Source organism: Paralichthys olivaceus, chromosome 8 (genome assembly GCF_024713975.1).
Source record: "Paralichthys olivaceus isolate ysfri-2021 chromosome 8, ASM2471397v2, whole genome shotgun sequence".
Lineage (NCBI taxonomy): Eukaryota > Metazoa > Chordata > Actinopteri > Pleuronectiformes > Paralichthyidae > Paralichthys > Paralichthys olivaceus.
Window position 1 is genome coordinate 16,045,010 of NC_091100.1, and position 27,693 is coordinate 16,072,702.

The 27,693-nt window shown below is 37.1% G+C and overlaps 3 protein-coding genes across 11 annotated transcripts; 2 read left to right on the forward strand and 1 right to left on the reverse strand.

Annotated features, from left to right (window-relative positions):
• Positions 1 to 1,102: 1,102 nt before the first annotated feature.
• On the reverse strand, positions 1,103 to 12,157 carry LOC109627500 (C-type lectin lectoxin-Phi2-like). Of its 9 annotated transcripts, XR_011243833.1 has the most exons (10): positions 11,628 to 11,816; positions 10,857 to 10,943; positions 9,969 to 10,163; positions 8,907 to 9,070; positions 8,201 to 8,304; positions 4,356 to 4,469; positions 4,060 to 4,251; positions 2,752 to 2,897; positions 2,183 to 2,277; positions 1,103 to 1,837 (listed from the first exon to the last, which is right to left on the reverse strand). XR_011243833.1 is itself a non-coding variant. In XM_069530346.1 (8 exons), the coding sequence occupies exons 1-7, from the start codon at positions 11,707 to 11,709 to the stop codon at positions 2,205 to 2,207; spliced, it is 819 nt and encodes a 272-aa protein (XP_069386447.1). In that variant the 5' UTR covers positions 11,710 to 11,816; the 3' UTR covers positions 1,103 to 1,837; positions 2,183 to 2,204. The 9 variants fall into 9 exon arrangements, 5 of the variants coding, with proteins under 5 accessions (XP_069386447.1, XP_069386446.1, XP_069386448.1 ...); XR_011243836.1 differs by lacking the exon at positions 8,201 to 8,304; XR_011243834.1 differs by lacking the exon at positions 4,060 to 4,251.
• A 1,267-nt stretch (positions 12,158 to 13,424) lies between these two features.
• On the forward strand, positions 13,425 to 19,796 carry LOC138411073 (C-type mannose receptor 2-like). Its single transcript, XM_069529470.1, has 12 exons — positions 13,425 to 13,624; positions 14,031 to 14,120; positions 15,487 to 15,579; positions 15,665 to 15,807; positions 15,915 to 16,015; positions 16,132 to 16,258; positions 17,071 to 17,194; positions 17,391 to 17,471; positions 18,329 to 18,376; positions 18,514 to 18,656; positions 18,757 to 18,857; positions 19,350 to 19,796. The coding sequence occupies exons 1-12, from the start codon at positions 13,510 to 13,512 to the stop codon at positions 19,492 to 19,494; spliced, it is 1,311 nt and encodes a 436-aa protein (XP_069385571.1). The 5' UTR covers positions 13,425 to 13,509; the 3' UTR covers positions 19,495 to 19,796.
• Positions 19,797 to 21,191: 1,395 nt separating this feature from the next.
• On the forward strand, positions 21,192 to 27,211 carry LOC109644305 (C-type mannose receptor 2-like). The gene is made up of 12 exons (XM_069529473.1): positions 21,192 to 21,381; positions 21,578 to 21,658; positions 22,206 to 22,298; positions 22,377 to 22,519; positions 23,143 to 23,243; positions 23,360 to 23,491; positions 24,527 to 24,609; positions 24,805 to 24,885; positions 25,746 to 25,793; positions 25,931 to 26,073; positions 26,174 to 26,274; positions 26,768 to 27,211. Exons 1-12 carry the CDS (start codon positions 21,348 to 21,350, stop codon positions 26,907 to 26,909), a joined length of 1,182 nt encoding a protein of 393 aa, XP_069385574.1. The 5' UTR covers positions 21,192 to 21,347; the 3' UTR covers positions 26,910 to 27,211.
• The last annotated feature ends 482 nt before the right edge of the window (positions 27,212 to 27,693 follow it).

Here is a 27,693-nt window from a genome sequence, read left to right on the forward strand (position 1 = left end):
GGAGGAGAAGACACACTGCAGCCAGCAACACCAACAGAAGAACCCTGATGTGATGCCTCTGTCCCGAGCTTTTACTGATCTCGGACACTTTAAAGAAAACACATATTTTATGATATTCGAACACATCAAGTCATTCAGTCAAGTCATGACATACTTGTAGCTGTAGATGCATATTCAAAGGATGTAATATCACACAACAAACAATCTGCACAGAAATCTAAACATAAAGAAAAGTCAGAGAATCAATCTCAAAGTATCATCCCTGGTGTGTTTGCACACACACATGCTGCTCATACCTGCTTGTTGCTGGGCCTCTGCAGGTCCTGGTGTATATGTCGATTTGGCCTCTACCCAGGGATTGTCGTACACTTTCAGGCTCTCCGCGCTGACATAGATATCCACTACATTCTCCTTGACGTCCTGAGCAAAGTGAACCTCCTGGATGATGTCTGGATCAGCGTACAAATGCTCCGACATGACGGCTATCACACATCAAACACCCAAATTGAATATAATGAGTAAAAACTATATTTTGAATCTAGATATAATAGCCGTGTCTGATCTCTGACAGAGACTGGGCACTAATGACAGTTTGAAAAAGAGGAAAAGCATAAAAACGAGAAGTCAAAGCTCAGCACCGTTTAGGCATCAGGATGTTTTCTCTAAATTCAAATTCAATTCAGACTTTATTGTCATTGCAAAGTTGTACTTCGTACACTAGCACCACGAAAGTGTGGCACAGTCCTCCTCCTTGATGCCAAACATACAATTAACAAGGCACAAGACACAAACCATTACACAAATTGAGATAAAAATAAGGGGATTCCAGGGCTAAAGGCATTTAACGAAGTGGATGTACTATACAATAAAGAATAATTGTGCCGATAATGTACCGATACATGCAGTTAATATGCATATTTGGAGAAGTGCAAACTGTACAGAATAAATACTATATACTATAAATCCACCTGATCATCAGCTGACATTTGATTTGCATACACATCAGGCACGTGCACAGACATTTTAGGAGCAGGTGCTCAAAGCCAAAAAAGGGCACCCATCGCCAAAATTATTCATAAAATTAAGAAAAAACACAGTAGGATATATTTAATTTATATATTTATTGTTGTTAACACAATCAACACAGTCTAATCAAATAGGGTGACCAAATAATCAAATTGAATAAATAAATGAATAACAGGCAAAAAATAATCATAAAAGTAGTCTAACTTAAAACTTATCAAAACTCTGCTCTGAATAAATGAAATAAAAATAAAGCATCCAATATATTCTATAAAATACTGCCATTTACAAAGGACGGGAAGGGAGCAGGATCGTCAATGGAAGATTTTTATGACCTCACTCTGGTTCATTTGTATGTCTTGCTCAATGGCAAGCAGGAGAAGGCCAGAGAGTCTTTCTTCCCCACAGAGGATCTTTATTTACGAAACAGTAAAACTGTCTTTAATTCTCTGTCTGTCTGTCTGTCTGTCTGTCTGTCTGTCTGTCTGTCTGCTGCAGCAGTCTGTATCTCTCTCCCCCTCTCTCTTCATTGAACATGACAAACGTCAGTAAATAGCTGGACAAGGCTTTGAAATCACAGATTTCATTAGTACAAAACATGTAGGCTATGCGTTATGCATGGATAATCTTTGTATGAAAAGGCAAGCGGGTGTGACGCCTAATGCTTTTATTTCATTCAAGTATTTTCTCACAGATGATATCCCGTTGACTACTGCATTGCAAATCATTCCAGTTGTTTAAGTGATCTCGGAGTGTTATCTGAACACAGTCTTCAATATCTCTCCAATTATCCGGCTGGGTTGGTGCCCAATACCTAGAGATGAACAAAAAGTGCTCAGCAAAAAATGTATGCTGTTATTTAGTATTAAAGATCAATACTGTTGACATCCGTAGATTACATATCCATAGCACATTATTACATGGTTATTACATATTTGGCAGTAAATATGTAAATTCTAAATTTACAATATAAAGCACAACAGAGCTCTTCTCTTCATCTTCTGTCATTCAATATTTTGATGTAAGTCTGTACATACTTTGTTTTCAGAGCTGCAGTATGATGGCTGGGCTTGAAATTTAAATAAATGAATAAAGTAGACTTTGTTCTGACATGCATATTGATGTCACCACAGATATGGACAATAAAAAAATGTCTTACTTTTGCGTGGCCACAGATCCATTCACCCATATCCACTGGTTGTCCGTCTTCTTAAGACCAATCCAGCAGTCCGGGCTGAATGAGCTGACAAATTTCTAGATTGAGAAATATTCAGATTTAATAGATTTCTGATCTTGGTTTTTCTTTAACTTTGTGAGTTTTTAATTTCCAAAAACAAATCTGACTGCTGGGCCTTGTTGAGGTATCTGCTGTACTGAGTGCCATTCTAGTTTTTACAGGTTGAGATCAGGAACTAGAATGGCACTAAGAGAGAGGCCCAACAAGCTGCACCAAAAAACGTAAATTAATTTATTTACAGGTTTTGCTCATCTGCATTTTGTGTATTTTCATCTCCTCTACACCTTGTTCATATTGTTTATTCACTTCTCCACCTTTGCAGAAGTGTATGTGAACCTCTCTTCCCCTTTTCAGACATTTGGGGAAGACTAAACTTGTTTTACAGCAATGATCATTTAAAAACATTCACTGTTTAAAAGGCCAAAAAACAACAACAGTATTCAGTCAATGAAAACAGGGTCAAGAGAATAACCCTTAATTCTTTCAATCACCTGCTCCTCTTCGCTCGATATGATCACCAGCTGAGCATTCTGATTTTCACAGAAGCTCCTGCTCTCTGCCCAAATTTTCCTCAAGTTGGGTATTAAATAACAACTGTTGCCAAACCTTATCCAGTTGTCAGGACAGCTAGAGCTCTCTGCTTAACAAAACAAAATAACATGTTTCAGTCATAACACATCATGTAACTGTAAGAAAAGACAAAGATAAAACACTTCACAGAGCACGAAGCAAAAATATTACTCAAACACTTTTGCTGATCTCAATTTCTTAAAACAGAAAACCTATTCAAGGAGTAGTTTGGTGTTTTGGAAAATATGCTAATAAGCTTTAATTCAGAGAGTTACATGAGACTATTGATTCCGCTGTGATAACTAACGTAGACTCCATTTCCTCCTACTATCCAGAAAAAAACACGAAATATTCTCGATACAAATGCTACCATTTCGCAAATTTGGAGCCAGAGGCTGATCATGGGATGGAGCCAGGTTATCGGCTTCAGGTCGATACACATGCTTGGCCAATCGCGAAGCAGTCATAGCTATCAATGATGACATTACATGCTGTTTATATAACTATAAGAATTTATTTTATAGGGAGCTCTCATCTCCTCTATTACTTGTTACATCTTAATCATTTTGACTCTGTCTCTCCCATCTCTCCCCGTCTCTCACATCTGTCTTATTCCATGGAAAATGTATGATCATTTTGTTGTACTTTTTATACATTTGTTTGAAGACATCTTTGAGGTTTGCATATTTTCTCCATGTCTGCATAGATTTCTCCAGGTCCAAAAACATCCCGAATGGGGTTAGATTGATTGAAGAGTCTAAAATGACCGTAGGTGAGAATGTGAGTGTGAATGGCATTTTGTCTCTGTATTTTGCCTCTACAAGACCCTCCCGACCTGTCCAGGGTGTCACCATCCTCTTGCCCAATGTCAGCCGTAATTGGCACAAAGGCCCAATCTTGGGATTTTAAGAATTGTTCACAGTCTCTGATGGTTGCCTGGCAAATGCTACCAAGCTTTAACACTACAATTTTGTATAAATCAAACAAACACTGTGCAACCCTTTAATTAGAGATCTTAAGTTGCATTAGTGGTGGATTTGTCATTAATATTTGAAATAGTTATTCAGTTTTTATTCTTTGTGCTTTAGGCAAACCAGCTGTGGGCTCCAGCTTTGTATTTACCATATATACACGAGAGTGGTGTCAATCCTATCACCTAATACTTGGCATATTGAAAAAATGCCAAATAAATCCTTTTAATCAAAAGCACTATGCATATTTTCACTTGCCTTGCTGCCTTTGTAATTCATCTCTCTCTTTAGTGAGGTTGCTTTCAATGACCTTCAAAAGATCATTCTCCTTCTCTAGCCTGTTTATCTTCAGGGTCAGGTTGGCATTGAGGCTTTTCATGTCATCATTACTTGTCTGTAGTTCATCTCTCGCTCTGGTTAGGTTGGAAATTAGGCTTTTGTCTTGAATCACTGCCACAGCAAGGGTCAAACATATGAATGAACAAAGCTCACTTACATATATTTGGGTAATTTACTACTACTTTGAATACATTTTTAATGTTTTTAATACTTACAAAGGACAACCAGGAAAATGACTGCAGCGAGGAAGAGAAGACAAAGGAGCACCAGAAAGATTGCAGCGGGTCTGAGAAGATTCCTCCCTCCTGAAGGTGCATTGATTGAAATGGCTGAGGGCACAAACAAAATCACCTAATAAGAGTTTATTTTAAAACAGGGAGGGAAATGTGTCATATGCAGATTTTTCATTTGTGAGCTGAAAGTGAAGTAGAAGAATTGCTTTCTGGATATTAAACATTTTTTCCCCCATACTGTGGTTCTTTGCCACCGCCAACCAGTGTCCATCCACATACCTTGTTTTCCAGATTCCTTTAATGTCACCCGAACATTTATCTTTGACTTCTGAAATCTTAGTTAATCTTTGAGTCGAAGTGACAACTGATCAAAAGGTGATGGAATTCCCACAAGGTGTTCCTATGAGATATTAAATTCAAAAGGCAGCTTTGAGAGGTCACAGTGACCTTGACCCTTCACCATCAGTGAGTCCAAGTGAATTGAGCCAGGTGTAAAGAAATTCCCTACGGGTCACTTGACCTTGACCACCATAATCATTTCATCTTAACGTCCAAGCGAACATTTGTACCAAATTTAATGAAATTCATTCAAGATGTTCTTGAGATATCTGATTAATAAGAATGAGACTGATCTACATACGGACGGACAACCTGAGAACAGCTGGTGTGGAGGCATAAACATTTTTTTTTCCTCTGGCTTGCACTGAAACAACAGGCATAACAAACACCCAACCAGCCACTTAGGGTGTCACTGCTGTTTTGGATAAAAGATTACATTTTTGCAGTCGAGGCAATTTGTATGGGTTAAAACCAGCTGCAGGTATCATCATCATCATCATGACACAGGCCTGGCACAAGGATGAAGCAAATGAAGAGGCTGTTGAAAATTGCAAGGAGGCAATTTTTTTTCCTAAAATAAAAACCATTGCTCTATCCATGTAATATGAAAGGCTAAATAACAGTATCATAAAGGCTACTTAGCTAGATGAAAGAAAAAAAAGCACTAGTTATGATAGATGAGAAGTAGCGCTACAGTGATGTTTTTTTTTAATACATTAAGTTTTTGTTGAACCAGGTCCAATCTGACATGAGATGCCTCCTCCAAATAAGCAGCTGGATCCACGTTAGTAAGGTTAGTGTGATATGTGTGGTTAATAATTTTTTTGGCCCATGAAGGATGTTATTCAAATTTAATATATTCCCAATAGGAAAAAGAAAAAAAGCTGCATCAAAATCCTAGGCTTTGGTTGTAAAAACTAATTGTTATCATATTCTGCATTCTTAAAGGGGTTTCATGAGAGTACTTAGTTACCCATGTATAAAAACGGGAAACGTAAATTGGCCCGTTTGTAATGATTGGAAAACAAAAAGCTTCAACACACTGCAAATAAAAAGGTCATATTATGTGTGCATATATATCGTACATAAGAGACAGGCAGAGACAGACAGATTGGTACCTCTCTGTTGGTCCACAGTGGTGCTGTCCTGTAGTTCTAGCGGCTTACTCCCCTGTGGCAAGTAGTTGTCATAAATGTTCACGTTGTCTGTGGTTTTGTAGACATCTGCATTTCTGTCCGACTTCTCACCTGTCTGAAATCTCACTTTTTTGGTGAGGTCTGGCTCGGCATAGATATCCTCAGACATTACTGCGTAATTTTATCACTACACTCCAACTGAGACCGATGTACTCTCTTGCACTTGGACCAGTCCAAATGCCTTTCTAGTGCGTATATGACATCCATATGATACCGAGGCTCTGTCTATTTTCTAGAAATAGGGAAGTAATGTGGAGGTCACTTGGCCCCTTGGGTTTTAGGGAAGAAAAATAAGGGAAATCTCTGGCCTAATGAAGCATGAATACAAACCAAACTATCTACATGAAATGGGAAATGAAATCCACACCCTGCAGCCATAACAGAAGTGGACATGCAAATAAAGGTAAACATCCAAACCGGTGCACAGAGTCAGACATGTACTCAAGTAGGATGCCGACTGCCGGTTCATAACAAAATACACACAGGCACATACTAATACAGGTGGTAATTTTATAGCAGTGCTTAGCTGTTTAGTCTGTTAACAAATACATTGTCACATTTGCCAAATTACATCCAATGTAAAGTAGAGGGATTGCTACAAATGTTCCTAGTTTTTTTTAATATAAACAAAGCTAGAGTATTAAAATAATCTTTGGAATGTCAAAAGTACATAATGTCACGTCAATGCATCCAATATCTATATAATTGGTTTCTAAGTGTGTATGAATATCAAGGCTTCATTGCTTGGTATTTTCTGGTATGGATCAATGGATGAACCACTTTTGGTGTCATTACAATAATAGGTATTGAAATGTATTTGGTGTTGAAGTCTAACACTCTTTCTAATGATTTCAGACCAGCATTGAATATGTAAAAAAGTAGAAAGGCACTGGGAGAGCGTATACCTCTGCTTAGACTGATTGGCCACCATGTTGCATATACATCATGCTAGAGCATGTACACAGAAATGTTCTGCAAACTGATCATAGTAAACACAAGCAAAATATTCATTCTCAGTTACCATATAGTAATTGAATAAAGATGACCCCCCCTTTTAATTGACAAAATCCAGATCATTATCCAGATTCACATAAAATTTCCTCTATAGATATTAGCATGTGTCTAATTCCAGCCCTTTTACACCCTAACACTTAAACCAAGCCTCAACCTTCTAACAGCTCTTTGAAAAGCTAAAATGTCAAAGGTAAGGGCTTTACTCAAAATGGCTCTCACTAAGATAGAAATACACACACAAAATATATATATGTGTGTACAGTAGTCATAACTGGACAAACAAAACATCTTTTTAGTTTTTATGACAACTGAAGCTACCACAGGTTCTCTTTCAGGTTTGGAAGAGGACGGTGAGGTGAAGGGTGTTCAGCTGCAACATGCCACTTCACCACTAGATGTCAAATTCTACACACTGCACTTTTAATGCTTTATTTTTCATCATACTCTGTAATAATCTAAGGTATTAAAATTGTCATCCCATTCTCTTTCCATCTCACAATGATAAATATCAAATGGATAGAAAAAATCTTTTGATCTGGATTGATTTATTCAGTCTATTGGACTTTGTCAGGGGATGAACGAAAGTCCATCATGTTATCTTTAATTGTTGTTCATGGTGTTTTTCTTCAGTCAAGTGCCATTTTCAGAGGCCAACATTTTTGAAAACACACAGCCCATCACATGGGATTCTTTAATCATTTTAACATATTTTTAAAATCAGGTACAGTAAGAACTCATCCATACTAATTAAAACATAAAGAAGCCATTGTAAGCTGAGAACAAGCTGTCTAGTTTAGCTTAAATCAGTATCTATTCCACTATTTGAATGCAAACATATATGCTCTTCTGTGTTTAAATTCATTTATTTACATGTATACGCATATAATATTATGTTCTTCAGCTGACACTATGGAAGGGGACATGGATCTCTCTCACACAACCACCTCTGCCTCCATTGACAAGGGACATTCCTCCAGCTGATCTTCAATGACTTGAAGAAATTCACCTCCACACAGCTCTGGCTGTATGATTTGCTCAGCCCACCAGGCTCCCAAGATCTAAAGGAGAGTACAATGATGGAGCTCAGTAAGATGCACCCCCCAATGCTCCTATATATCTATCTATCTATGAAAAACCTATGAAAAAAGTGAAGCAAAGGCAGTGTAAACACTTTGTCACAACGGACTGACATGGTAATGATGACATAGATAATTCAACAGTTTGTTACTGACATCTGACGTCAAGCAGAAATACTGAGGGTTATTGTAAAGGCCTCACTCTTTGGTCAGTGCAGATCCATCCACCCATCTGAAGCTCCCATTTGTTAGATGCAGACCAATCCAGTACACGGAAATAGGATGGTTCATAATGTAAAAGGATAGCTGTTGAGAACGAGATAATACAGAATGTAATGTTTAGCTGCTTTCAGACCTGCACTGAACTCTGGACTTTGTGTGAGAAGGCAAATGTCAGAGTCAGACACACATTTTCTGGTGTTTGTCCTGACAGCCCTCTATTAAAATATCTGGAGAACGACAGAGTAAGCCCATGTGAGAAGGAAAATTCACAACGACTGAGTGGACTTGTTTATGACATTTCTACAGACACAAAAAATACAACTGTCTCAGGGTGAAAAGGCAATGCTATTAATGTAGAAGACACCGACAAAGATGTCAAATTGGAAAGAAAAACAAGATACGAAGGCTATTGGCGATAAGAGCCGATGCATGTGTTGATATGCTGCAAATAAAAACATGTGACTTCCACAGTGGAAATCTGCACATCCTGTCTTGTCTCCTGCACACTGTACCCAGGCGTCTTTTTGCCTGGGTGTTACGGATATTTTTCTGATGTTGTTGATGCTGGATGATCTCCTGCTGCGTTCTTCATATGTTAGAGGCAAACTCAAAAACATTTCTAAAATAGCCCTTTAACATCAAGAATGTCAGACACAAACATAAAACACAAAGTTACCATACATTACCAGTTCCTGTTCACTGTTGATAACCATCAGGTCAGCTCCTTTACTCTTACAGTATTGTCTGCTTTCCTCCCACGTCGCAGTGTCAGCAGAGACAAAGTAACATCTTGAGTTGATCTCTGTCCAGTCTGTCGGACACTGTTGAGAGGAAACACAACCACTCTGCTCTGGAAGACAAAATAAACAAATGCACATTAGATTCTTATGTAAGTACAAAAATAATAACTCTATTGACTTAAAAGTAAATGCAATGTTATGTAATTTGTAGCTGTATAACTGACTATAACATGAGTACAGCTGTGCATTTATTTGCTACATTTTATATCTAGAACGATAGATATAAACCACAGACAGTACATAAGGATGGACGACATGACAGATAAAATGAAGCCAAACCGCTGCCGGCAGTATAGATCATGAACCCTGTCTCCTCTTATTGGATGGGAAATGGACCAAAAAACCCAAAACAAACTACTTTCATGTCAAATAAATTTTTCTCAAACATGGTTTCCGTCATTTTGGTTATTTATTTTCACACTAATGTTTATTTAAATCTAAATTTTTCATGTAAGTTTAGTTTTAATTAGTCATTTGATACAATACAAAATAGATGAGTGATTAGCGATTGCTCGAGTGGGTGTATCACCATGACATCAACATCGCAGCTCTCTACCCTGATCACTACTTCACAGACTCTGGCCCCAAATAACGTCATTGGCTCAAGATGGCAATGTTCATATCTGGGATATTTTTACTTAATTTCTACAGAGTGGTAGGAAGTGGAGACGTGTCATTGTCCATCTTTAGATACAGTCTGCAATATAACTTAACTAACATTTTCATATATAAGGCCTAATGTACCACAAACGCTATAAATATTCACAATTTTGGTTTTAAATGGCATAGGTTATTTTCTAAAGAAAAAAAAGCTTTTTAAACGTATATGTTTCCTGTTATAAACACAGTTTTAGTTGGCAGCTACATTATTGGAATGAAGGAGGGTAAAAAGAAAGGAACTGAGGTTAAAGTTTGAAGACTTGTCAACCTGAGTTTTTTCTCCCTTACCCCTTATCACGTTGTTGAGTTTAGTGATTCTATTTTGAAGCAGGTTTTTCTCTTTAGTCAAGGCATTGAAGCGTTCTTGTAATCTGTTGCAATGACTGGGCGTCTTTCTCTCACAGTCAAATACCATGTCCGTCTTCTTTTCTCTGTTGTGAGTTGTGTTGCAGACAGAGGGAGCTGATTCCTGGCTGGAGTTCACTGATGGTAATGAAAACAGAGCATTTTTATTAAATAAAATTCAATAGAAAAATATTTTTAAGGTTTCTTTTCGATGGAACGTTTTACAGAAACGTTGTGAATGAACAAGCACATGTAGGTTGGTGCCATGGAGTCATCCTGAAACCATTTATACCATATGATGAAGAATGAGCAGTTGAGCTAAAATAGCTACATTGTGTTTTAAATCTTATTGGTTGCAAAAGTTATAAAGTTGGCACAAATACTCCATATATCTTTTAGCTAGGGTCTAGTTGTCGAGTTTTTGGATTTTGTTCTTAAAAAGTTTTACAGTAAAGTAGTCAAGTGTAGGGGGATTCTGGGTCCGATGGCCTTGATCCTCTCGCTTTGTTGTTTTATTCCAAGCTACCACACTCCCACTGTTTTGATAATTAAAGAGCATCTTTCTGGAGAAAGAATAGTTTTGCTTTAACTATTTTAATCTGGTGTGGCTCCCTCCTTATGTGATGCAGTCACTGGGTTGAGTCAAGTGTGATTCTGAGATTGCGGCCTTAACAGGGTGCTTGCACCATCTGTGCTGAGCCCCTATTTGCACCACAGTGTGATGTAATTTGCAATTGCGTTTTTGTTGGTGCAACTGTACATGGAAATCTCAGATGACACAATGCCATGTTTATGAAATACATATTCAAAGGAAAGAGACTATATACTCACACGAAAGGCGGAGAGAAATATTGAGAACAGCTTGTACGATACACAGCACACCGAAGCTGAGTAACAGCAGCTGAGGGATTCTTTTTTCTGCAAAATCAAATGAACGTTAACATGAGTCTGTGACCTCGATGGCAGCATGTTGTTGTTGTTGATGTTGGAAAGACAGCCTTTTGCTCTATAGAAACGTATATTTGAACGTTAATGTGCAAATGTTTGCTTCAAGGATAAATATGTTTTACCTGATCATTCCATCATCAGACACAACATTGTACTTGACAAATTACTTGCAAGAGATCTTGAAACTTAGAATTTAGAGAGCAAAGTAAGTTAGAGCAGGTGAACACATGAAACCCAATGTCTGTGCTGCTCTATTTTTGGTTTTATTGAATGAGGAGCAGATGTCATTTTTCAAACATATAAGCATGTAGCAAATTGAACAAAAATACAATAATAAATATTATGATGGCTTTTAAAAGGACAAGTGAAGTGATATCATTGCTTACTTCATGTGCTGTGATTTACAAAGGTCTACATCAAAAAGACCATGACACTGGAGACTGGAGTCAAAAACCCTTGAGTTATTGTTAAATACCAATAAAGTCATGTCATGTCTCGTTCTTATAGCTACTGTGGATTTTTACGAATATGTAAAGAACACTATCTTTCCCTAACTTCCCTTAATCAAGTACTCTCCCAATTAGCATACATATGTCAATACTACTATTGTTGTTTGACAGTATATATATATATAATAAGATGCTGCGTTTTTACCTGTTTGATTTGTATTGCTGCTGCATTTCTGTTCATGTCTTGGCTGCTCATTCATATATTCCAGCTCTGTGGATGTTGCCATTGCCAACGCCTCTGTTGTTTGTAAAATGTAACGTCCGGGTCCAATGGTACATTTCTTCTTTTGGTTTCTTCATCAGGGAGTGGCCTGATGCTCAAGATTCAGCAGAGGCCACAGAGAAGACAAAGATGTGGGCATGAAAAGAGACTCAAACTAAAATCTGTTCATCCTGAATGATTGAATCATAAGCTGTTTCATTCTCTTCCTCTGGAGTTTAAAGCAGCTCAAACACTTAAATGCACAGCATTTCTTTATTTTCTTTCACCTTTGCAATCATCCTAAATCTACAGTGTAAATTCTCAAAATTCCTCCAAAAGTCACATTTATTCATCTGGGGCAAAAAGGATTGAAAAGCTCAAAACAAATGTCGTTATTGGTGATTACATATATTAAAAAATCTGTCTACATTGTGAGGAAAAGAGGTTTTGTTACTTATTGACACATATTGTGTTATGTGGAAAGTGTGTGTACATTTGTGACACTTCCCACACAATGGTGTTGTCATATTATGTCACAACACCTATGGTGGGATGTAACTATGTAGATTTACTTTGACACTTAAAGTGTGTAAGATTTAGGTGAAACAGATCTAATGGCAGAAATTAAATTTAAAATAATCGTAGTGATGTTTTTACTTGTGTTTCATCTAAATTGTATGAATTGTTGTTTTCTTTACTCTAGAATGGGAGGGTAACATGAAAGAATACTAGATGTCCCTAAATTCTACACACTGAACCTTTCAGTTAATTTCTCATGTACTGTATCTGCACTTTACTTAAGTAGATTTGTTTTTTAGGAGAAAATTTCAGTATTTCTTATATCAGCACGTGTCTATAATTTCTACTCCACTATTTTTAAAAAGCATCATGTTAAATGTTCATATTCTTTTTTATGTTTTTAAAAGTAATCAATAACGAGAGGGGAACTAGTTCCCTGATACAATCACAGAAGGCAGGAAACATTAGAATGTGCCTCCTGCAGCAGAAACATTACTGATGAAGAAGAAACATAAATAGATTCAGAAGAGGCAGAGAATCAGATAATAGTTAATATATCAAATCAAGTGTTTACAGCAGCATCATCTACAGCTTTATTAATGGTGATTGAATGGATTCTATATTTTTCTAGTGTTAAACAAAACAGACCATTGCATTTGGGAATATTTATTCATTTATTTAGTATATCTAAAACCAACAACTTGCTTTATTTTACACAAGTAAAAAAGAAACATTATTTTACGTCCAGTTGCTCAAGTTATGCATACACAGAGGTCTATATTATAGAAATCTTAAATATTTTTTCCCTTAGCTCACATCTTCATCTGCATGTCCTACGTGCATCTTCTTCATCCTGATATTTGTTTGTTTGAAGTGTCAACACACACTCATTCGCAGTTAAGTTTCTGTTTGTTCCCACTGTATTCTCACATCTTCTCAAACAGACATTTTAGTAGGGGGCTGTTAGGAAAAGTTCTGTAAACATATTACACAGAAATTTTCACCCTCCAGAAAAACTTCAGGAAAATGTCTAGATTTAATGGTGCACACTACAACATCACAGGTGGAACTGCATCGCAGAACAGCTGATCCCTTTTAACTGATCATGACCCAAATTAAAAAGAAAAACAATGTTGACAAGTTCAGGAAATGCATTTTAAATTAGAACATTTTCCACTACGTGATCGAAAATAGGAACAGAAAGTGTTGCTTCACAAGTTACTCAAAAGAAGTAGATGAAACATCAGCATCACTCAAAAAAAAAACGTCCCATCGCCATTGTCAGTCCGCTGTGTAAAATTCAGTGATGATTTTCCATAAGGTGCGATCTGAGATTACTACAGTGCTTAATCCCTCTGCCAGAGGTCTCACCTCAAACAGCCACACTGGTGAAGATGGTACAGTGACTCCTGCCATGTCAGGTAAGACAACAGAAATACTGCTGTAGAATCAATATTTTCAGTTTTGCTGAAACTGGTCACCTATTTATTCAATTTCTATCAATATTTTAATGATAATTAAGCCTGCCTGTACCTCAGTAACATGTACACAGAAACACATGAATAAATAAATGTGAAAAAACATGAATGAATAAATGTAGAAATGATAAACACTTTAATTAATAAATAAGTGTATAAATAAATGAAAACATATGGAAAAAGCCTTTTTCATTGTCAACTGTATTCATTTATTTATACTTTTATTTATGCATTTTTATTCACACTAATAATCGGTACACATCAGCCCATGTTCTTGAGCCTGTGTCAGGTTTTACTGACTCACATCCAGTGATTATTGACTGTGTGTCTCTGTGATTTCTGCTGGAAGGAAGAAAACTCTACAGACTGGTTGGTGTGAGCTTTGGACTCCTGTGTATCCTACAAGCTGCTCTCAACATTTCCCTGCACCTTGCTTTCTGTGAGTCAAGTTAAACCGTCTCTAATGCTTCCTCAGCCTTTATAAAACATAATGAACTATTTTATAAGAGCAGAAACAATGAACAATTGCTAATATATGAGAAATGACAATCACCTTATCTGAGGGCTACACACATGTTTTCATCTTCATACATTTTTAGTGTGTAAATTGATAAAAGATAACATACAGTAGCAATGCCTCATTAAAATTCAGTTTTTATCCAATTTCGTAATATCCTGTACAACTGACTCAACCCACTAATAAAGAATTTGTCAACATTCAGATAGAGACACATTTTTTAGAATCACGCACAATAACGAGGCAAAACATAAAAACAAAAAAAATTATGTGAATCTTTCAGGGGGAATTACAGTTTATTTCAATCTGAGCCCACTGGCCAACAATAGGCCAACAGTGTTATTCTGGGTCTGGGTTTTGAGTTTGTGCTAGATTGATTGGATTGCTTCCAAGTCTCCTCCTGTCAACACGTGAAAGTGTTGGTTTCTCCCACTGTGGAAAGAATTGATGATCAAATGTAATTTTGATTCTGGTCTTTCAGACACTTCTGATAAAAAAAAAACATCAGCCTTTGAAGCCAGTTGTAAGAATCTGACTGGAGAGCCTGAAGACCCCCTGCCATAACCCTAGAAGGATTTATATCACCTATCTGATAATTCCAGATGTCCGTCTGTATGTGCAATGCATTTTTTGAAAGAAGTTTCATCTATCATCTATTTCAGGGGTCACCAACCTTTTTGAAACTGAGAGCTACTTAATGGGTACTGAGTCATACGAAGGGCTACCAGTTCGATACACTCTTCTGAAATAACAAATTAGCTCAGTTTGCCTTTAGTTATATATTATTATTAATGATAATTGATACTCATCTGTGTGAAGACACTGATCAAATTAATGATTTCTCACAATAATTATCAACAAGGACTTAACAAGGTGGGAAACAGATAATATCAAGATTCAACACTTTATTTCTAGTAATCTCAGCAATTGTTTAAGTTTTCAGATGATCACTTCGAAAACATTTCATAAGAAAAATGTTCCATTTCCACTAGCCACTGACCAACCCTTTTAACAAATCATAGTCAATAGTCGACTTCAATATGAGAATACAAATTTGACGGTATAAAAAGTAAATAATTAAATTTAATTAGAAACGCTTATCAAATTTTAGACACAGCTCACTGGTGAGTTGTGTTATTTTAGGCCTGCGGGCGACTCATGTGGTCCTTGGGGGCTACCTGGTGCCCACGGGCACCGTGTTGGTGAACCCTGCTCTATTTTTAGTACAGGAAACTCACCATCAACCACAGTAGCTAAAGGTCACGTGTAAATCTCTTTGCTCACACAGACAGTTCTGGTGCATGGATACCAGATTACGAGGCTGTGACCAAAAACCTGACAGAAGAGGCGAAGATGTTGAGGAGGAAGTTGGAAATATTTGGTGAATATGAAACAGGAAAAAAAAAAAAATATATATATATATGTACAATTTCAAGTTTTTTTTTCAATGACGTTATCCTCAACAGATCATTACACCCGAAAGCAATGGGTGTATTTCCAGCCTAGTTTCTATTACATTTCCTCTGTCAAGAAATCCTGGCGAGACAGTAGAGACGACTGTCTGCAGAAAGGAGCGGACCTGGTGATTATCAACAGCAAAGAGGAACAGGTTTGTGTGTTATACGTGTGGATGTTGGAAATGCATGAACAAGAGGTGGCTTCACAGAAATGTTTTTTTTACCGTGTTTCTGATTTCTGTATTTTTTTGTAAACAAGGACTTTATAACAGGATTTCACAAGTTCATGTGGATCGGACTGACTGACAATGAGACAGAAGGGACGTGGAAATGGGTGGATGGCACTCAGCTGACTAAAAGGTCCACAGCTTACTCTGTTATTCAGCTGCACATGATGACTTTATGGCAACTTGCTGACTGTCTGTCAAATATTTCTTGGGTTTTAGTAAAAATATGTTTGTTTTTTGGGGTTTCAGCTTCTGGCGTAGAGGGCAACCCAACAGCTTCTTATTCCAAAATGAAGACTGTGCAGCAACGACCGACCTTTGGAGAGACCTGCCATGTGGAAATCAAAACTTCTGGATATGTGAAAAAATAGTCTCTCTATAAGTCAAAGTAAAAACTGTCACTTGCTCACTCAGTGGGGGATCTGGGATTTTTCTGCAACTGTAGATCAGAGTCATAATGGGGCCACCAGCTAAGTTTATCGTATTTGTTACATTTTCAAGATATAATCAAAATATAATCATATAATCTTTAACAATGTAACTATAATCTTATTAAACTTTTTTTTATGTAACCTGGACTGGTTTTAGGTCCTTATTTTTTGAATAAACTGCCGGAGGTTAATACAACAATGGGTCTTCTGATGCAGGTTATTTTAAGCTGGGCTGTTCACACTCTCTTTACTTCATTGGTACTCGGTTATCGTAAAGGTTTGAAACCAAGGGTAGTAAATTTGTAATCACTGACTGAGTACGTTTCACTTCTTGAACAGATATCAGATAAGTACTAATATTACACATGTCACTCCCACTTTTCAACATGTGGATCTTCATGAAAAACATCAGGCAGGAAAGTGATATCTTTAAGTGTGTGTAATTCCATGCAGCTTGATTCAGTTTAAAGGGACTGTTGGTATGTGCTCTGAGTGTCATTCTAACTTTTAAACACTGTGTTTAACCTTTCAAAGCCCTTTTTTCAGTTTCAGGTTATGACATGATATTTATTCCATACAAACAGCAAAAGCTCAAAGCGTCTGCATCTATACCCAGTTTGAGAACATGTTACATCAGACAGCATAAAGAAAAGAAAGAAAACAAGGTCACATTGCAAAGTCAGAATGGAAAAAAACTGGAAGTGACCAGATGAAGAAAGATGAGAAGAAAATGTGGTCTTTAGCAGTTTAATATGAGGAACAGAAACACAGAAGCAGTTCACAGCTAAGACAGAGAATTGGTCGTAGTGCATTGACTTCTGTCTGTAAAACACAGTCTGAGGTGAACATGGACAAAAACCTGCCTGATGCTTCAGCAACAAGTAAGTAACATTAAGAGTGATCAGAGTGATACTGTTCTTGTGACTGATTTAGCAACAAGCTAAATATTGAGTGGGTTATTTTTACCCAGAGACAGTGTACAAGAAGTGAAGAGTTTTTTGTTCAAAGAACACAATATCAGGCATGGCTTCCTAATAAGAAGAATGATGGTTTTGTATGTGTGGTATTTGCACACAGACAGAAAACTGGTTGTCCTGGGCCTCGGACTCCTGTGTATCCTCCAAGCTGCTCTCAACATTTCCCTGCGTCTTGCTCTTTGTAAGTTGTCTTTAATTTACTCTGTAATTCAATCCCGTGTTGTCTCCCCTGATTCACATGTGATAAAACCAGAAATTAAAAAGTTACATCAACTGACTATGATTATCATTTGACAGCTCTCTTGATGTTTTGTAGTTAGCTAGATTTATGACGAAACAGCATCTTGTACCTTGTGGTTGATGGTTAGACAAAATTCAGAGGTCATGTAAGAAAATAATAATGGGGCTTTCCAGTTGTGAGTCATGGTGTTTTCCTTTCAAATAAAATTAAAACCTTTTCACATATAAATGGATTTGCAGAAAATATTTTAAGTGTCAGATTTCTGACCATTGTTTTCAATGTTAAGATTTAGATGATTATCTGGCATTGAAGGCTTAACACTAAATGTGCTGCAAACATTCTGGAGCATTACAAGGGACTTTGGGAGCCCCAGGCAAAGGGACCTCGATGTCCTACATGCATGGCACCAAAGTCAACTCCCGACCCAAAGAAACACATGATACCAAACCACATCATTCCAATATTCAAATGATTCTTTTAGTATCAAACTATAAACAAAGAATCTCTCTCACACACACACACACACCAAACTTTGCAGGTTCTCTGGACATTCTCCGGGGGCTGGTCTAACTGACAACCTCCATACTTTCTGCAATAACATGTATATGGAATTGCACGCCATATAAATGTTGGTCAAACATCTTTATTGTACTGTGAATTTTACTTCTGACATAGTGGAGCAGTGACTGAGCTGGAACACAAGACACCTCTGTCTCTTTCCATTTTTCCATGGCACAGTAAACTCACCCTCAACCACAGAGACTGAAGGTTGTGTGTAAATCTCTTTGCTCACACAGACAGTTCTGATGAAAAAGAAGGGGACCAGCTGAAGAGGAAGACATTTGGTGAATATGAGCTGAACTCTTTATGAAATGGAAAGATGAATATAACAGCAACATAAAGAAAGATGCAACTTCAATTTGTTCTGCTTTTTTCTTTTGCTGAGAAGTCCAGTTTATTTTATTTTCGTTATCTTCAACAGATCATTACACCCAAGAAGGATGGGTCTACTTTCGCTCTAGTTTCTACTTTATTTCCTCTGAGAAGAAATCCTGGCCAGCAAGTAGAGGTGACTGTCTGCAGAAAGGAGCGGACCTGGTGATCATCAACAGCAAAGAGGAAAATGTGCGAATGAGAATGACAACTCTTATGAAAGAGTAAAATCATACTGATTATATTCCAATTTGATATAATTATGGTCTGTCCCTCTGTCTCTGTAAACAAGGAATTCACAAGACAGTTCAGACAGCTCTTATGGATCGGACTGAGTGACAATGAGACAGAAGGGACTTGGAAATGGGTGGATGGGACTTTGCTGAACACAAGGTTCATAAATAACCTTTTTTTTAAATAGTGCTATTACTGAATAAAAAGGTAGTCTCTTTCTTTAACCGTTTGTAAAACACTGAAACCTGACTGCTGTGCAATGCAATATATAAAATATTTTCACTCTGCAACACTTTGCAATTTATTAAGTATTTATACAAACCAAAATGTCTGACAGAGATGAAGTGAGCAGAAATGACAATTGTAGTGAGAGGGATATCCCCAATAATGGTAGTATATATATATGAGTAGGCATATTGTGTATCAAAGCAAACTAGTGTTAATCATAAGCCACAATCAGCTGTCACCATGATCACAATCCACCATCACAATGTAATAATTTATTCCCCATATAACTAATGACATGTACTTTAGTTCAGTACGTGTCAGTTCAATATTGATCTTTAATTTGCCTCTGTGTTTCTGGCTGTTTATTAAACAGGTCTGTTTGTGTGTGTTTCAGTTAAAAGCTCATTCTGATTTTAATTTCAGCTACTGGCAACCTGGGGAACCAAACTCCTTTGAGAACAGTGATGAAGACTGTGGAATGACAAAGTTCAATGAAGACAAATACAACTGGAATGATGAACAATGTAACAAGCTGAACTTCTGGATCTGTGAAAAGATGTTGGCTTAATAATGCTGCACCCAAACACACCACACTGGTAACGGGTGAGCTGCAGGGAAAGTGGCTCATTAAAATGCAAGGACATAAACAGCCAAGATACGTTTTGACATGTCACCGTAGTAAGAGAACTTAATAACAAAGATAATGATAGTTAGTCTGATTCAATCCGGGGTCCTGGTATTGTACATGCTGCCTGTGTCATTTGTTTTCATACTGTAGCTTCTGTAAACATGTGCTTGCTGTTCTGACTATTTGTTACCAGAATCACACTTTATCTTGTGAATAAATGTTTTGTATCCACTTTGTTAAAATGGTCTGGTTTTGATTTCCTATTGAAATTGACATCTTGACACACAGCATAGGCCATCTACTTTTGGTACAGTGAATACTGTGAAGTCCGGGTAAAATAAGTATTTTGACACGACACCATTTTTCTCAGTAAATATATTTCCAAAAGGTGCTATTGACATGAAATTTTCACCAGATGTTGGTAACAACCCAAGTAATCCATACATACAAAGACACCAAAACAAAGTTCAGAAATGAAGTTATGTGTAATAATGTGAAATGACACAGGGAAAAATCATTGAACACATGAAGAAAGGGAGGTGCAAAAAGGCATGGAAAGCCAAGACAACAGTTGAACTCTATCAGTAATTAAAAAGCAATCCAGCCCCTTGTCTGTGCTCACCATGCAAGACTCCACTGATGAAGAAAAAGCATGTGGAAGCTTGTTTAAAGTTTGCTGCGCAACATTTGGACAAGCCTGTGGAATACTGGGAAAATATAGTCTGGTCAGATGAGAGTAAAATTGACCTCTTTGGATGCCATAATACACACCATGCATGGAGGACAAATGGCACTGCACATCACCCTAAAAACACCATACCAACAATGAAGTTTGGAGGTGGGAACATCAAGGTGTGGGGCTACTTTTCAGCATACGGTACTGGCAAACTTCATGTATAATGATAACACAGGACACCGATGTATGCTTTCGAGTCATAACTCCATTTACTGACCACCTTGAGACATATTACACAAATGCATTCTGGGAGCTAAGCCTCCTGGGAATAGTAGTCCCACTACTACTACACTTCACATAATTGAAGGAAGGATGAATGGAAAAATGTACAGAGAATTCTTCATAAAAATCTGCTGCCATCTACCAGGATGATGAAGATGAAATGAGGGTGGACATTTCAGCAACACAATGATCCCAAACACAGCCAAGGAAACTCTCAATTGGTTTCAGAGAAAGAAAATAAAGCTGCTAGAATGGCCCATTGGTGCAGCATGATTAAATGTAAAAGGGACTGTATGTGCTCTGAGCTCAAAGCTCAAAGAAACAGCATCTATACAGTTCGAGGACATGTTACATAAGACAGTATAACAATGTTTCACAATCACAAATAAATTATGAAACCTTTCTCTGAAAACCCTTCTGCTCTCATTGACAGTCTTGTGATTATCAGTAAAGAAAACAATCAGAATTTATTGTCATTGTAACAATTTGACATTGCTCAATGAAATTTAGGTGCCGTCTTTACAGTGCAGGTAAAAAAGTGAAGATAAATAGATAAAAGGTCTGTCAGAAAATAAAAAATAAAAAAGTAAGAAATATAAAAACACTATGCTATAAAGAAAGGTCACATAAAAACAAGGTCACATTGCAAAGTCAGAATGAAAAAAAAATGGAGGTGACAAGATGAAGAAAGATAGGAAGTTAAATGTGGTCTTTAGCAGTTTAATATGAGGAGCAGAAACACAGAAGCAGTTCACAGCTAAGACAGAGAGTCGTGTCGTAGTGCAGTGGGCGCAGTGCATTGACTTCTGTCTGTAAAACACAGTCTGAGGTGAACATGGACAAAAACCTGCCTGATGCTTCAGCAACAAGTAAGTAACATTAAGAGTGATCAGAGTGATACTGTTCTTGTGACTGATTTAGCAACAAGCTAAATATTGAGTGGGTTATTTTTACCCAGAGACAGTGTACAAGAAGTGAAGAGTTTTTTGTTCAAAGAACACAATATCAGACATGGCTTCCTAATAAGAAGAATGATGGTTTTGTATGTGTGGTATTTGCACACAGACAGAAAACTGGTTGTCCTGGGCCTCGGACTCCTGTGTATCCTCCAAGCTGCTCTCAACATTTCCCTGCGTCTTGCTCTTTGTAAGTTGCCTTTAATTTACTCTGTAATTTCATCCTGTGTCATCGCCCTGAAATTCAACAGGTGAATGTGATGAAACCAGAAATTAAAAAGTTACGTCAACTAAATATGATCATCATTTGACAGCTCTCTGGATATTTTGTAGTTAGCTAGATTTATGACAAAACAGCATTTTGTGCCTTGTGGTTGATGGTTAGACAAAATTCTAAGGTCATGTAAGAAAATAATGGGTCTGTTTCTCCCAGTGTGGAAAAACTGATGAACAAATGTAATTTTGATTCTGGTCTTTCAGACATTTCTGATTAAAAAAAACATCAGCTATTGAAGCCAGTTGTAAAAATCTGACTGGAGAGCCTGAAGACCCCCTGCCATAACCCTGACCCTAACCCTAGAAGGATTTATATCACCTATCTGATAATTCCAGATGTCCGTCTGTATGTGCAATGGATTTCTTAGAAAGATGTTCATCTATCATCTATTTTTAGTACAGGAAACTCACCATCAACCACAGTAGCTAAAGGTCATGTGGAAATCTCTTTGCTCACACAGACAGTTCTGGTGCAAGGACACCAGATTACGAGGCTGTGACCAAAAACCTGACAGAAGAGGCGAAGATGTTGAGGAGGAAGTTGGAAATATTTGGTGAATATGAAACAGGAAAAAAAAAAAATATATATATACAATTTCAAGGTTTTTTTTCAATGACGTTATCCTCAACAGATCATTACACCCGAAAGCAATGGGTGTATTTCCAGCCTAGTTTCTATTACATTTCCTCTGAGAAGAAATCCTGGCGAGACAGTAGAGACGACTGTCTGCAGAAAGGAGCAGACCTGGTGATTATCAACAGCAAAGAGGAACAGGTTAGTGTGTTATATGTGTGGATGTTGGAAATGCATGAACCACGGTTATTATAGTTTTGAAATTTTCATAAGTTTTTATTATTTAGTTTTTCAATTTGCTTTTTTTAAATTTCAGTTTAGTTTTAGTTAGTTCAAGAAGTGATTATTTGTAGTTTTAGTTTAGTTTTTATTTTGAGGAATCGACTAGTTTCAGTTTAGTTTTTATTTAGTTTTAGTCTTAGTTTTAGTTTTTCCAGGTATTAAGAGAAAGCCTTGACTTGTAGAAGCTGAAAAAGGATGAAACAATGTGTGACACCAAATATGGTTTATCAAGTCCTTTAACTTCATTCTTTAACCATCACCTGCAGGACAGGCAGTAATCGAGGGAGAAAACGAAGCTGAATTTATCTGCAATTCAGTTTAGTTTTAGTTAGTTTTGCATTGTTCATTGTAGTTTTTATTTAGTTTTTGGTTTTTTGTAATTGTCGTTTTTATTTTTATTTCAGTTAATTAAATTATTTTTTCATCGCAAGTTTTTGTCTTAGTTTTCGTTAACTACAATAACCCTGGCATGAACAAGAGGTGGCTTCACAGAAATGTTTTTTTACCTCTAGTGATTGATGTATCTTATTTTTGTACACTAGGACTTTTTTAGAGTATTTGAAAAGTTCATGTGGATCGGACTGACTGACAATGAGACAGAAGGGATGTGGAAATGGGTGGATGGCACTCTGCTGACTAAAAGGTCCACAGCTTACTCTGTTATTCAGCTGCACATGATGACTTTATGGCAACTTGCTGACTGTCTGTCAAATGCTTCTTGGGTTTTAATAAAAATATGTTTGTTTTTTGGGGTTTCAGCTTCTGGCGTAGAGGGCAACCCAACAGCTTCTTATTCCAAAATGAAGACTGTGCAGCAATGACCGACCTTTGGATAGACCTGCCATGTGGAAATCAAAACTTCTGGACATGTGAAAAAACAGTCTCTCTATAAGTCAAAGTAAAAACTGTCACTTGCTCACTCAGTGGGGGATCTGGGTTTTTTTTTCTAAATTAGGGCCATAAAGGGGCCAATCATCATATGATATACTGCAAGTGTTACGGGGGTTTTGACCTCTAACATATGGTTTATCATATTTGTCATATTTTCAAGATATAATCAAAATATAATCATGCAATCCACAACTATGTAATATGTTCTAATGAAACATTTTAAAAATGGAACCTGGACTGGTTTCAGTTCTTTATTCTTTGATTAAACAGTCCCAGGCTGATAAAATAACATGTCTTCTGATGCAGCTAACATGTCAGTTTATTTTTAGCTGGGCTGTTCACACTCTTTTTACTTCTTTGGTACTCGGTCATAGTCAAGGTTTGAAACCAAGCTGGAGCAGGAAACTGGTATCTATAAGTGTTTGCAATTTGGTGCAGCATGATTAAATGTAAAAAGGATTGTTGGGTATGTGCCCTGAATGTCATTCTAGTTTTGATTCGATTTCAAGCTTTTAAACACTGTGGTGATGGTTATTCCATACAAACAGCAAAAGCTCAAGAAACAGCATCTATACAGTTCGAGGACATGTTACATAAGACAGTATAACAATGTTTCACAATCACAAATAAATGATGAAACTTTTCTATGAAAACCCTTCTGCTCTCATTGACAGTCTTGTGATTATCAGTAAAGAAAACAATCAGAATCAGAAATCTTTATTGTCATTGTAACAATGTGACATTGCTCAACGAAATTTAGGTGCCGTCTTTACAGTGCAGGTAAAAAAGTGAAGATAAATAGATAAAAGGTCTGTCAGAAAATAAAAAATAAAAAAGTAAGAAATACAAATACACTATGCTATAAAATGTGGTCTCAAGCATCTTAATATCAGAAGCGGAAACACAGAAGCAGTTCACAGTGACAAGAGTAAAAAAAGATAAGCTGAATAAAATGTGGTCTTTAGCAGTTTAATATGAGGAACAGAAACACAGAAGCAGTTCACAGCTAAGACAGAGAGTCGTGTCGTAGTGCAGTGGGCGCAGTGCATTGACTTCTGTCTGTAAAACACACTCTGAGGTGAACATGGACAAAAACCTGCCTGATGCTTCAGCAACAAGTAAGTAACATTAAGAGTGATCAGAGTGATACTGTTCTTGTGACTGATTTAGCAACAAGCTAAATATTGAGTGGGTTATTTTTACCCAGAGACAGTGTACAAGAAGTGAAGAGTTTTTGTTCAAAGAACACAATATCAGACATGGCTTCCTAATAAGAAGAATGATGGTTTTGTATGTGTGGTATTTGCACACAGACAGAAAACTGGTTGTCCTGGGCCTCGGACTCCTGTGTATCCTCCAAGCTGCTCTCAACATTTCCCTGCGTCTTGCTCTTTGTAAGTTGTCTTTAATTTACTCTGTAATTCAATCCCGTGTTGTCTCCCCTGATTCACATGTGATAAAACCAGAAATTAAAAAGTTACATCAACTGACTATGATTATCATTTGACAGCTCTCTTGATGTTTTGTAGTTAGCTAGATTTATGACGAAACAGCATCTTGTACCTTGTGGTTGATGGTTAGACAAAATTCAGAGGTCATGTAAGAAAATAATAATGGGGCTTTCCAGTTCTGAGTCATGGTGTTTTCCTTTCAAATAAAAGTAAAACCTTTTCACATATAAATGGATTTGCAGAAAATATTTTAAGTGTCAGATTTCTGACCATTTGTTTTCAATGTTAAGATTTAGATGATTATCTGGCATTGAAGGCTTAACACTAAATGTGCTGCAAACATTCTGGAGCATTACAAGGGACTTTGGGAGCCCCAGGCAAAGGGACCTCGATGTCCTACATGCATGGCACCAAAGTCAACTCCCGACCCAAAGAAACACATGATACCAAACCACATCATTCCAATATTCAAATGATTCTTTTAGTATCAAACTATAAACAAAGAATCTCTCTCACACACACACACACACACCAAACTTTGCAGGTTCTCTGGACATTCTCCGGGGGCTGGTCTAACTGACAACCTCCATACTTTCTGCAATAACATGTATATGGAATTTCGCGCCATATAAATGTTGGTCAAACATCTATATTGTACTGTGAATTTTACTTCTGACATAGTGGAGCAGTGACTGAGCTGGAACACAAGACACCTCTGTCTCTTTCCATTTTTCCATGGCACAGTAAACTCACCCTCAACCACAGAGACTGAAGGTTGTGTGTAAATCTCTTTGCTCACACAGACAGTTCTGATGAAAAAGAAGGGGACCAGCTGAAGAGGAACACATTTGGTGAATATGAGCTGAACTCTTTATGAAATGGAAAGATGAATATAACAGCAACATAAAGAAAGATGCAACTTCAATTTGTTCTGCTTTTTTCTTTTGCTGAGAAGTCAAGTTTATTTTATTTTCGTTATCTTCAACAGATCATTACACCCAAGAAGGATGGGTCTACTTTCGCTCTAGTTTCTACTTTATTTCCTCTGAGAAGAAATCCTGGCCAGCAAGTAGAGGTGACTGTCTGCAGAAAGGAGCGGACCTGGTGATCATCAACAGCAAAGAGGAAAATGTGCGAATGAGAATGACAACTCTTATGAAAGAGTAAAATCATACTGATTATATTCCAATTTGATATAATTATGGTCTGTCCCTCTGTCTCTGTAAACAAGGAATTCACAAGACAGTTCAGACAGCTCTTATGGATCGGACTGAATGACAATGAGACAGAAGGGACTTGGAAATGGGTGGATGGGACTTTGCTGAACACAAGGTTCATAAATAACCTTTTTGTTTAAATAGTGCTATTACTGAATAAAAAGGTAGTCTCTTTCTTTAACCGTTTGTAAAACACTGAACCCTGACTGCTGTGCTATGCAATATATAAAATATTTTTACTCTGCAACACTTTGCAATTTATTAAGTATTTATACAAACCAAAATGTCTGACAGAGATGAAGTGAGCAGAAATGACAATTGTAGTGAGAGGGATATCCCCAATAATGGTAGTATATATATATGAGTAGGCATATTGTGTATCAAAGCAATCTAGTTTTAATCATAAGCCACAATCAGCTGTCATCATGATCACAATCCACCATCACAATGTAATAGTTTATTCCCCATATAACTAATGACATGTACTTTAGTTCAGTACGTGTCAGTTCAATATTGATCTTTAATTTGCCTCTGTGTTTCTGGCTGTTTATTAAACAGGTCTGTTTGTGTGTGTTTCAGTTAAAAGCTCATTCTGATTTTGATTTCAGCTACTGGCACCCTGGGGAACCAAACTCTATTAACAGTGATGAAGACTGTGGAATGACAATGTTCAATGAAGACAAATACAACTGGAATGATGGACAATGTAACACGCTGCACTTCTGGATCTGTGAAAAGATGTTGGCTTAATAATGCTGCACCCAAACACACCACACTGGTAACGGGTGAGCTGCAGGGAAAGTGGCTCATTAAAATGCAAGGACATAAACAGCCAAGATACGTTTTGACATGTCACCGTAGTAAGAGAACTTAATAACAAAGATAATGATAGTTAGTCTGATTCAATCCGGGGTCCTGGTATTGTACATGCTGCCTGTGTCATTTGTTTTCATACTGTAGCTTCTGTAAACATGTGCTTGCTGTTCTGACTATTTGTTACCAGAATCACACTTTGTCTTGTGAATAAATGTTTTGTATCCACTTTGTTAAAATGGTCTGGTTTTGATTTCCTATTGAAATTGACATCTTGACACACAGCAGAGGCCATCTACTTTTGGTACTGTGAATACACATATATATATTTAGCTGTGACCAAAAATTACACCACCCATGAATTGCAGTATCAAGTTAATGAAGAAGCTTAATTCTTTCTCTACCTAAATTGTGATGTTTAATCATAGAATCAGAACTGAAGAAATCTAAGTAAAAACTGTTGGCAGCAACAGGAGGCAAGTTGGGACAGTCAATGGAAACCCTACACCTCATACACCAAGAAGCGTGTTTTTGAGTTTAGATAGACCCTGAATCTATAACTTAAGTAAAACCCTTACAGTTTATATCATTACTTTATAATGCCCCTGTTCAATTTAAGTGTTATCAAATACAAGAATAGGACAATCTTGTAAATAATTTATACTGCTCCTGAGCTTTGTGAACAGTTCTTACTTTTTCACCACAGTAGCTCTGGAAGAGC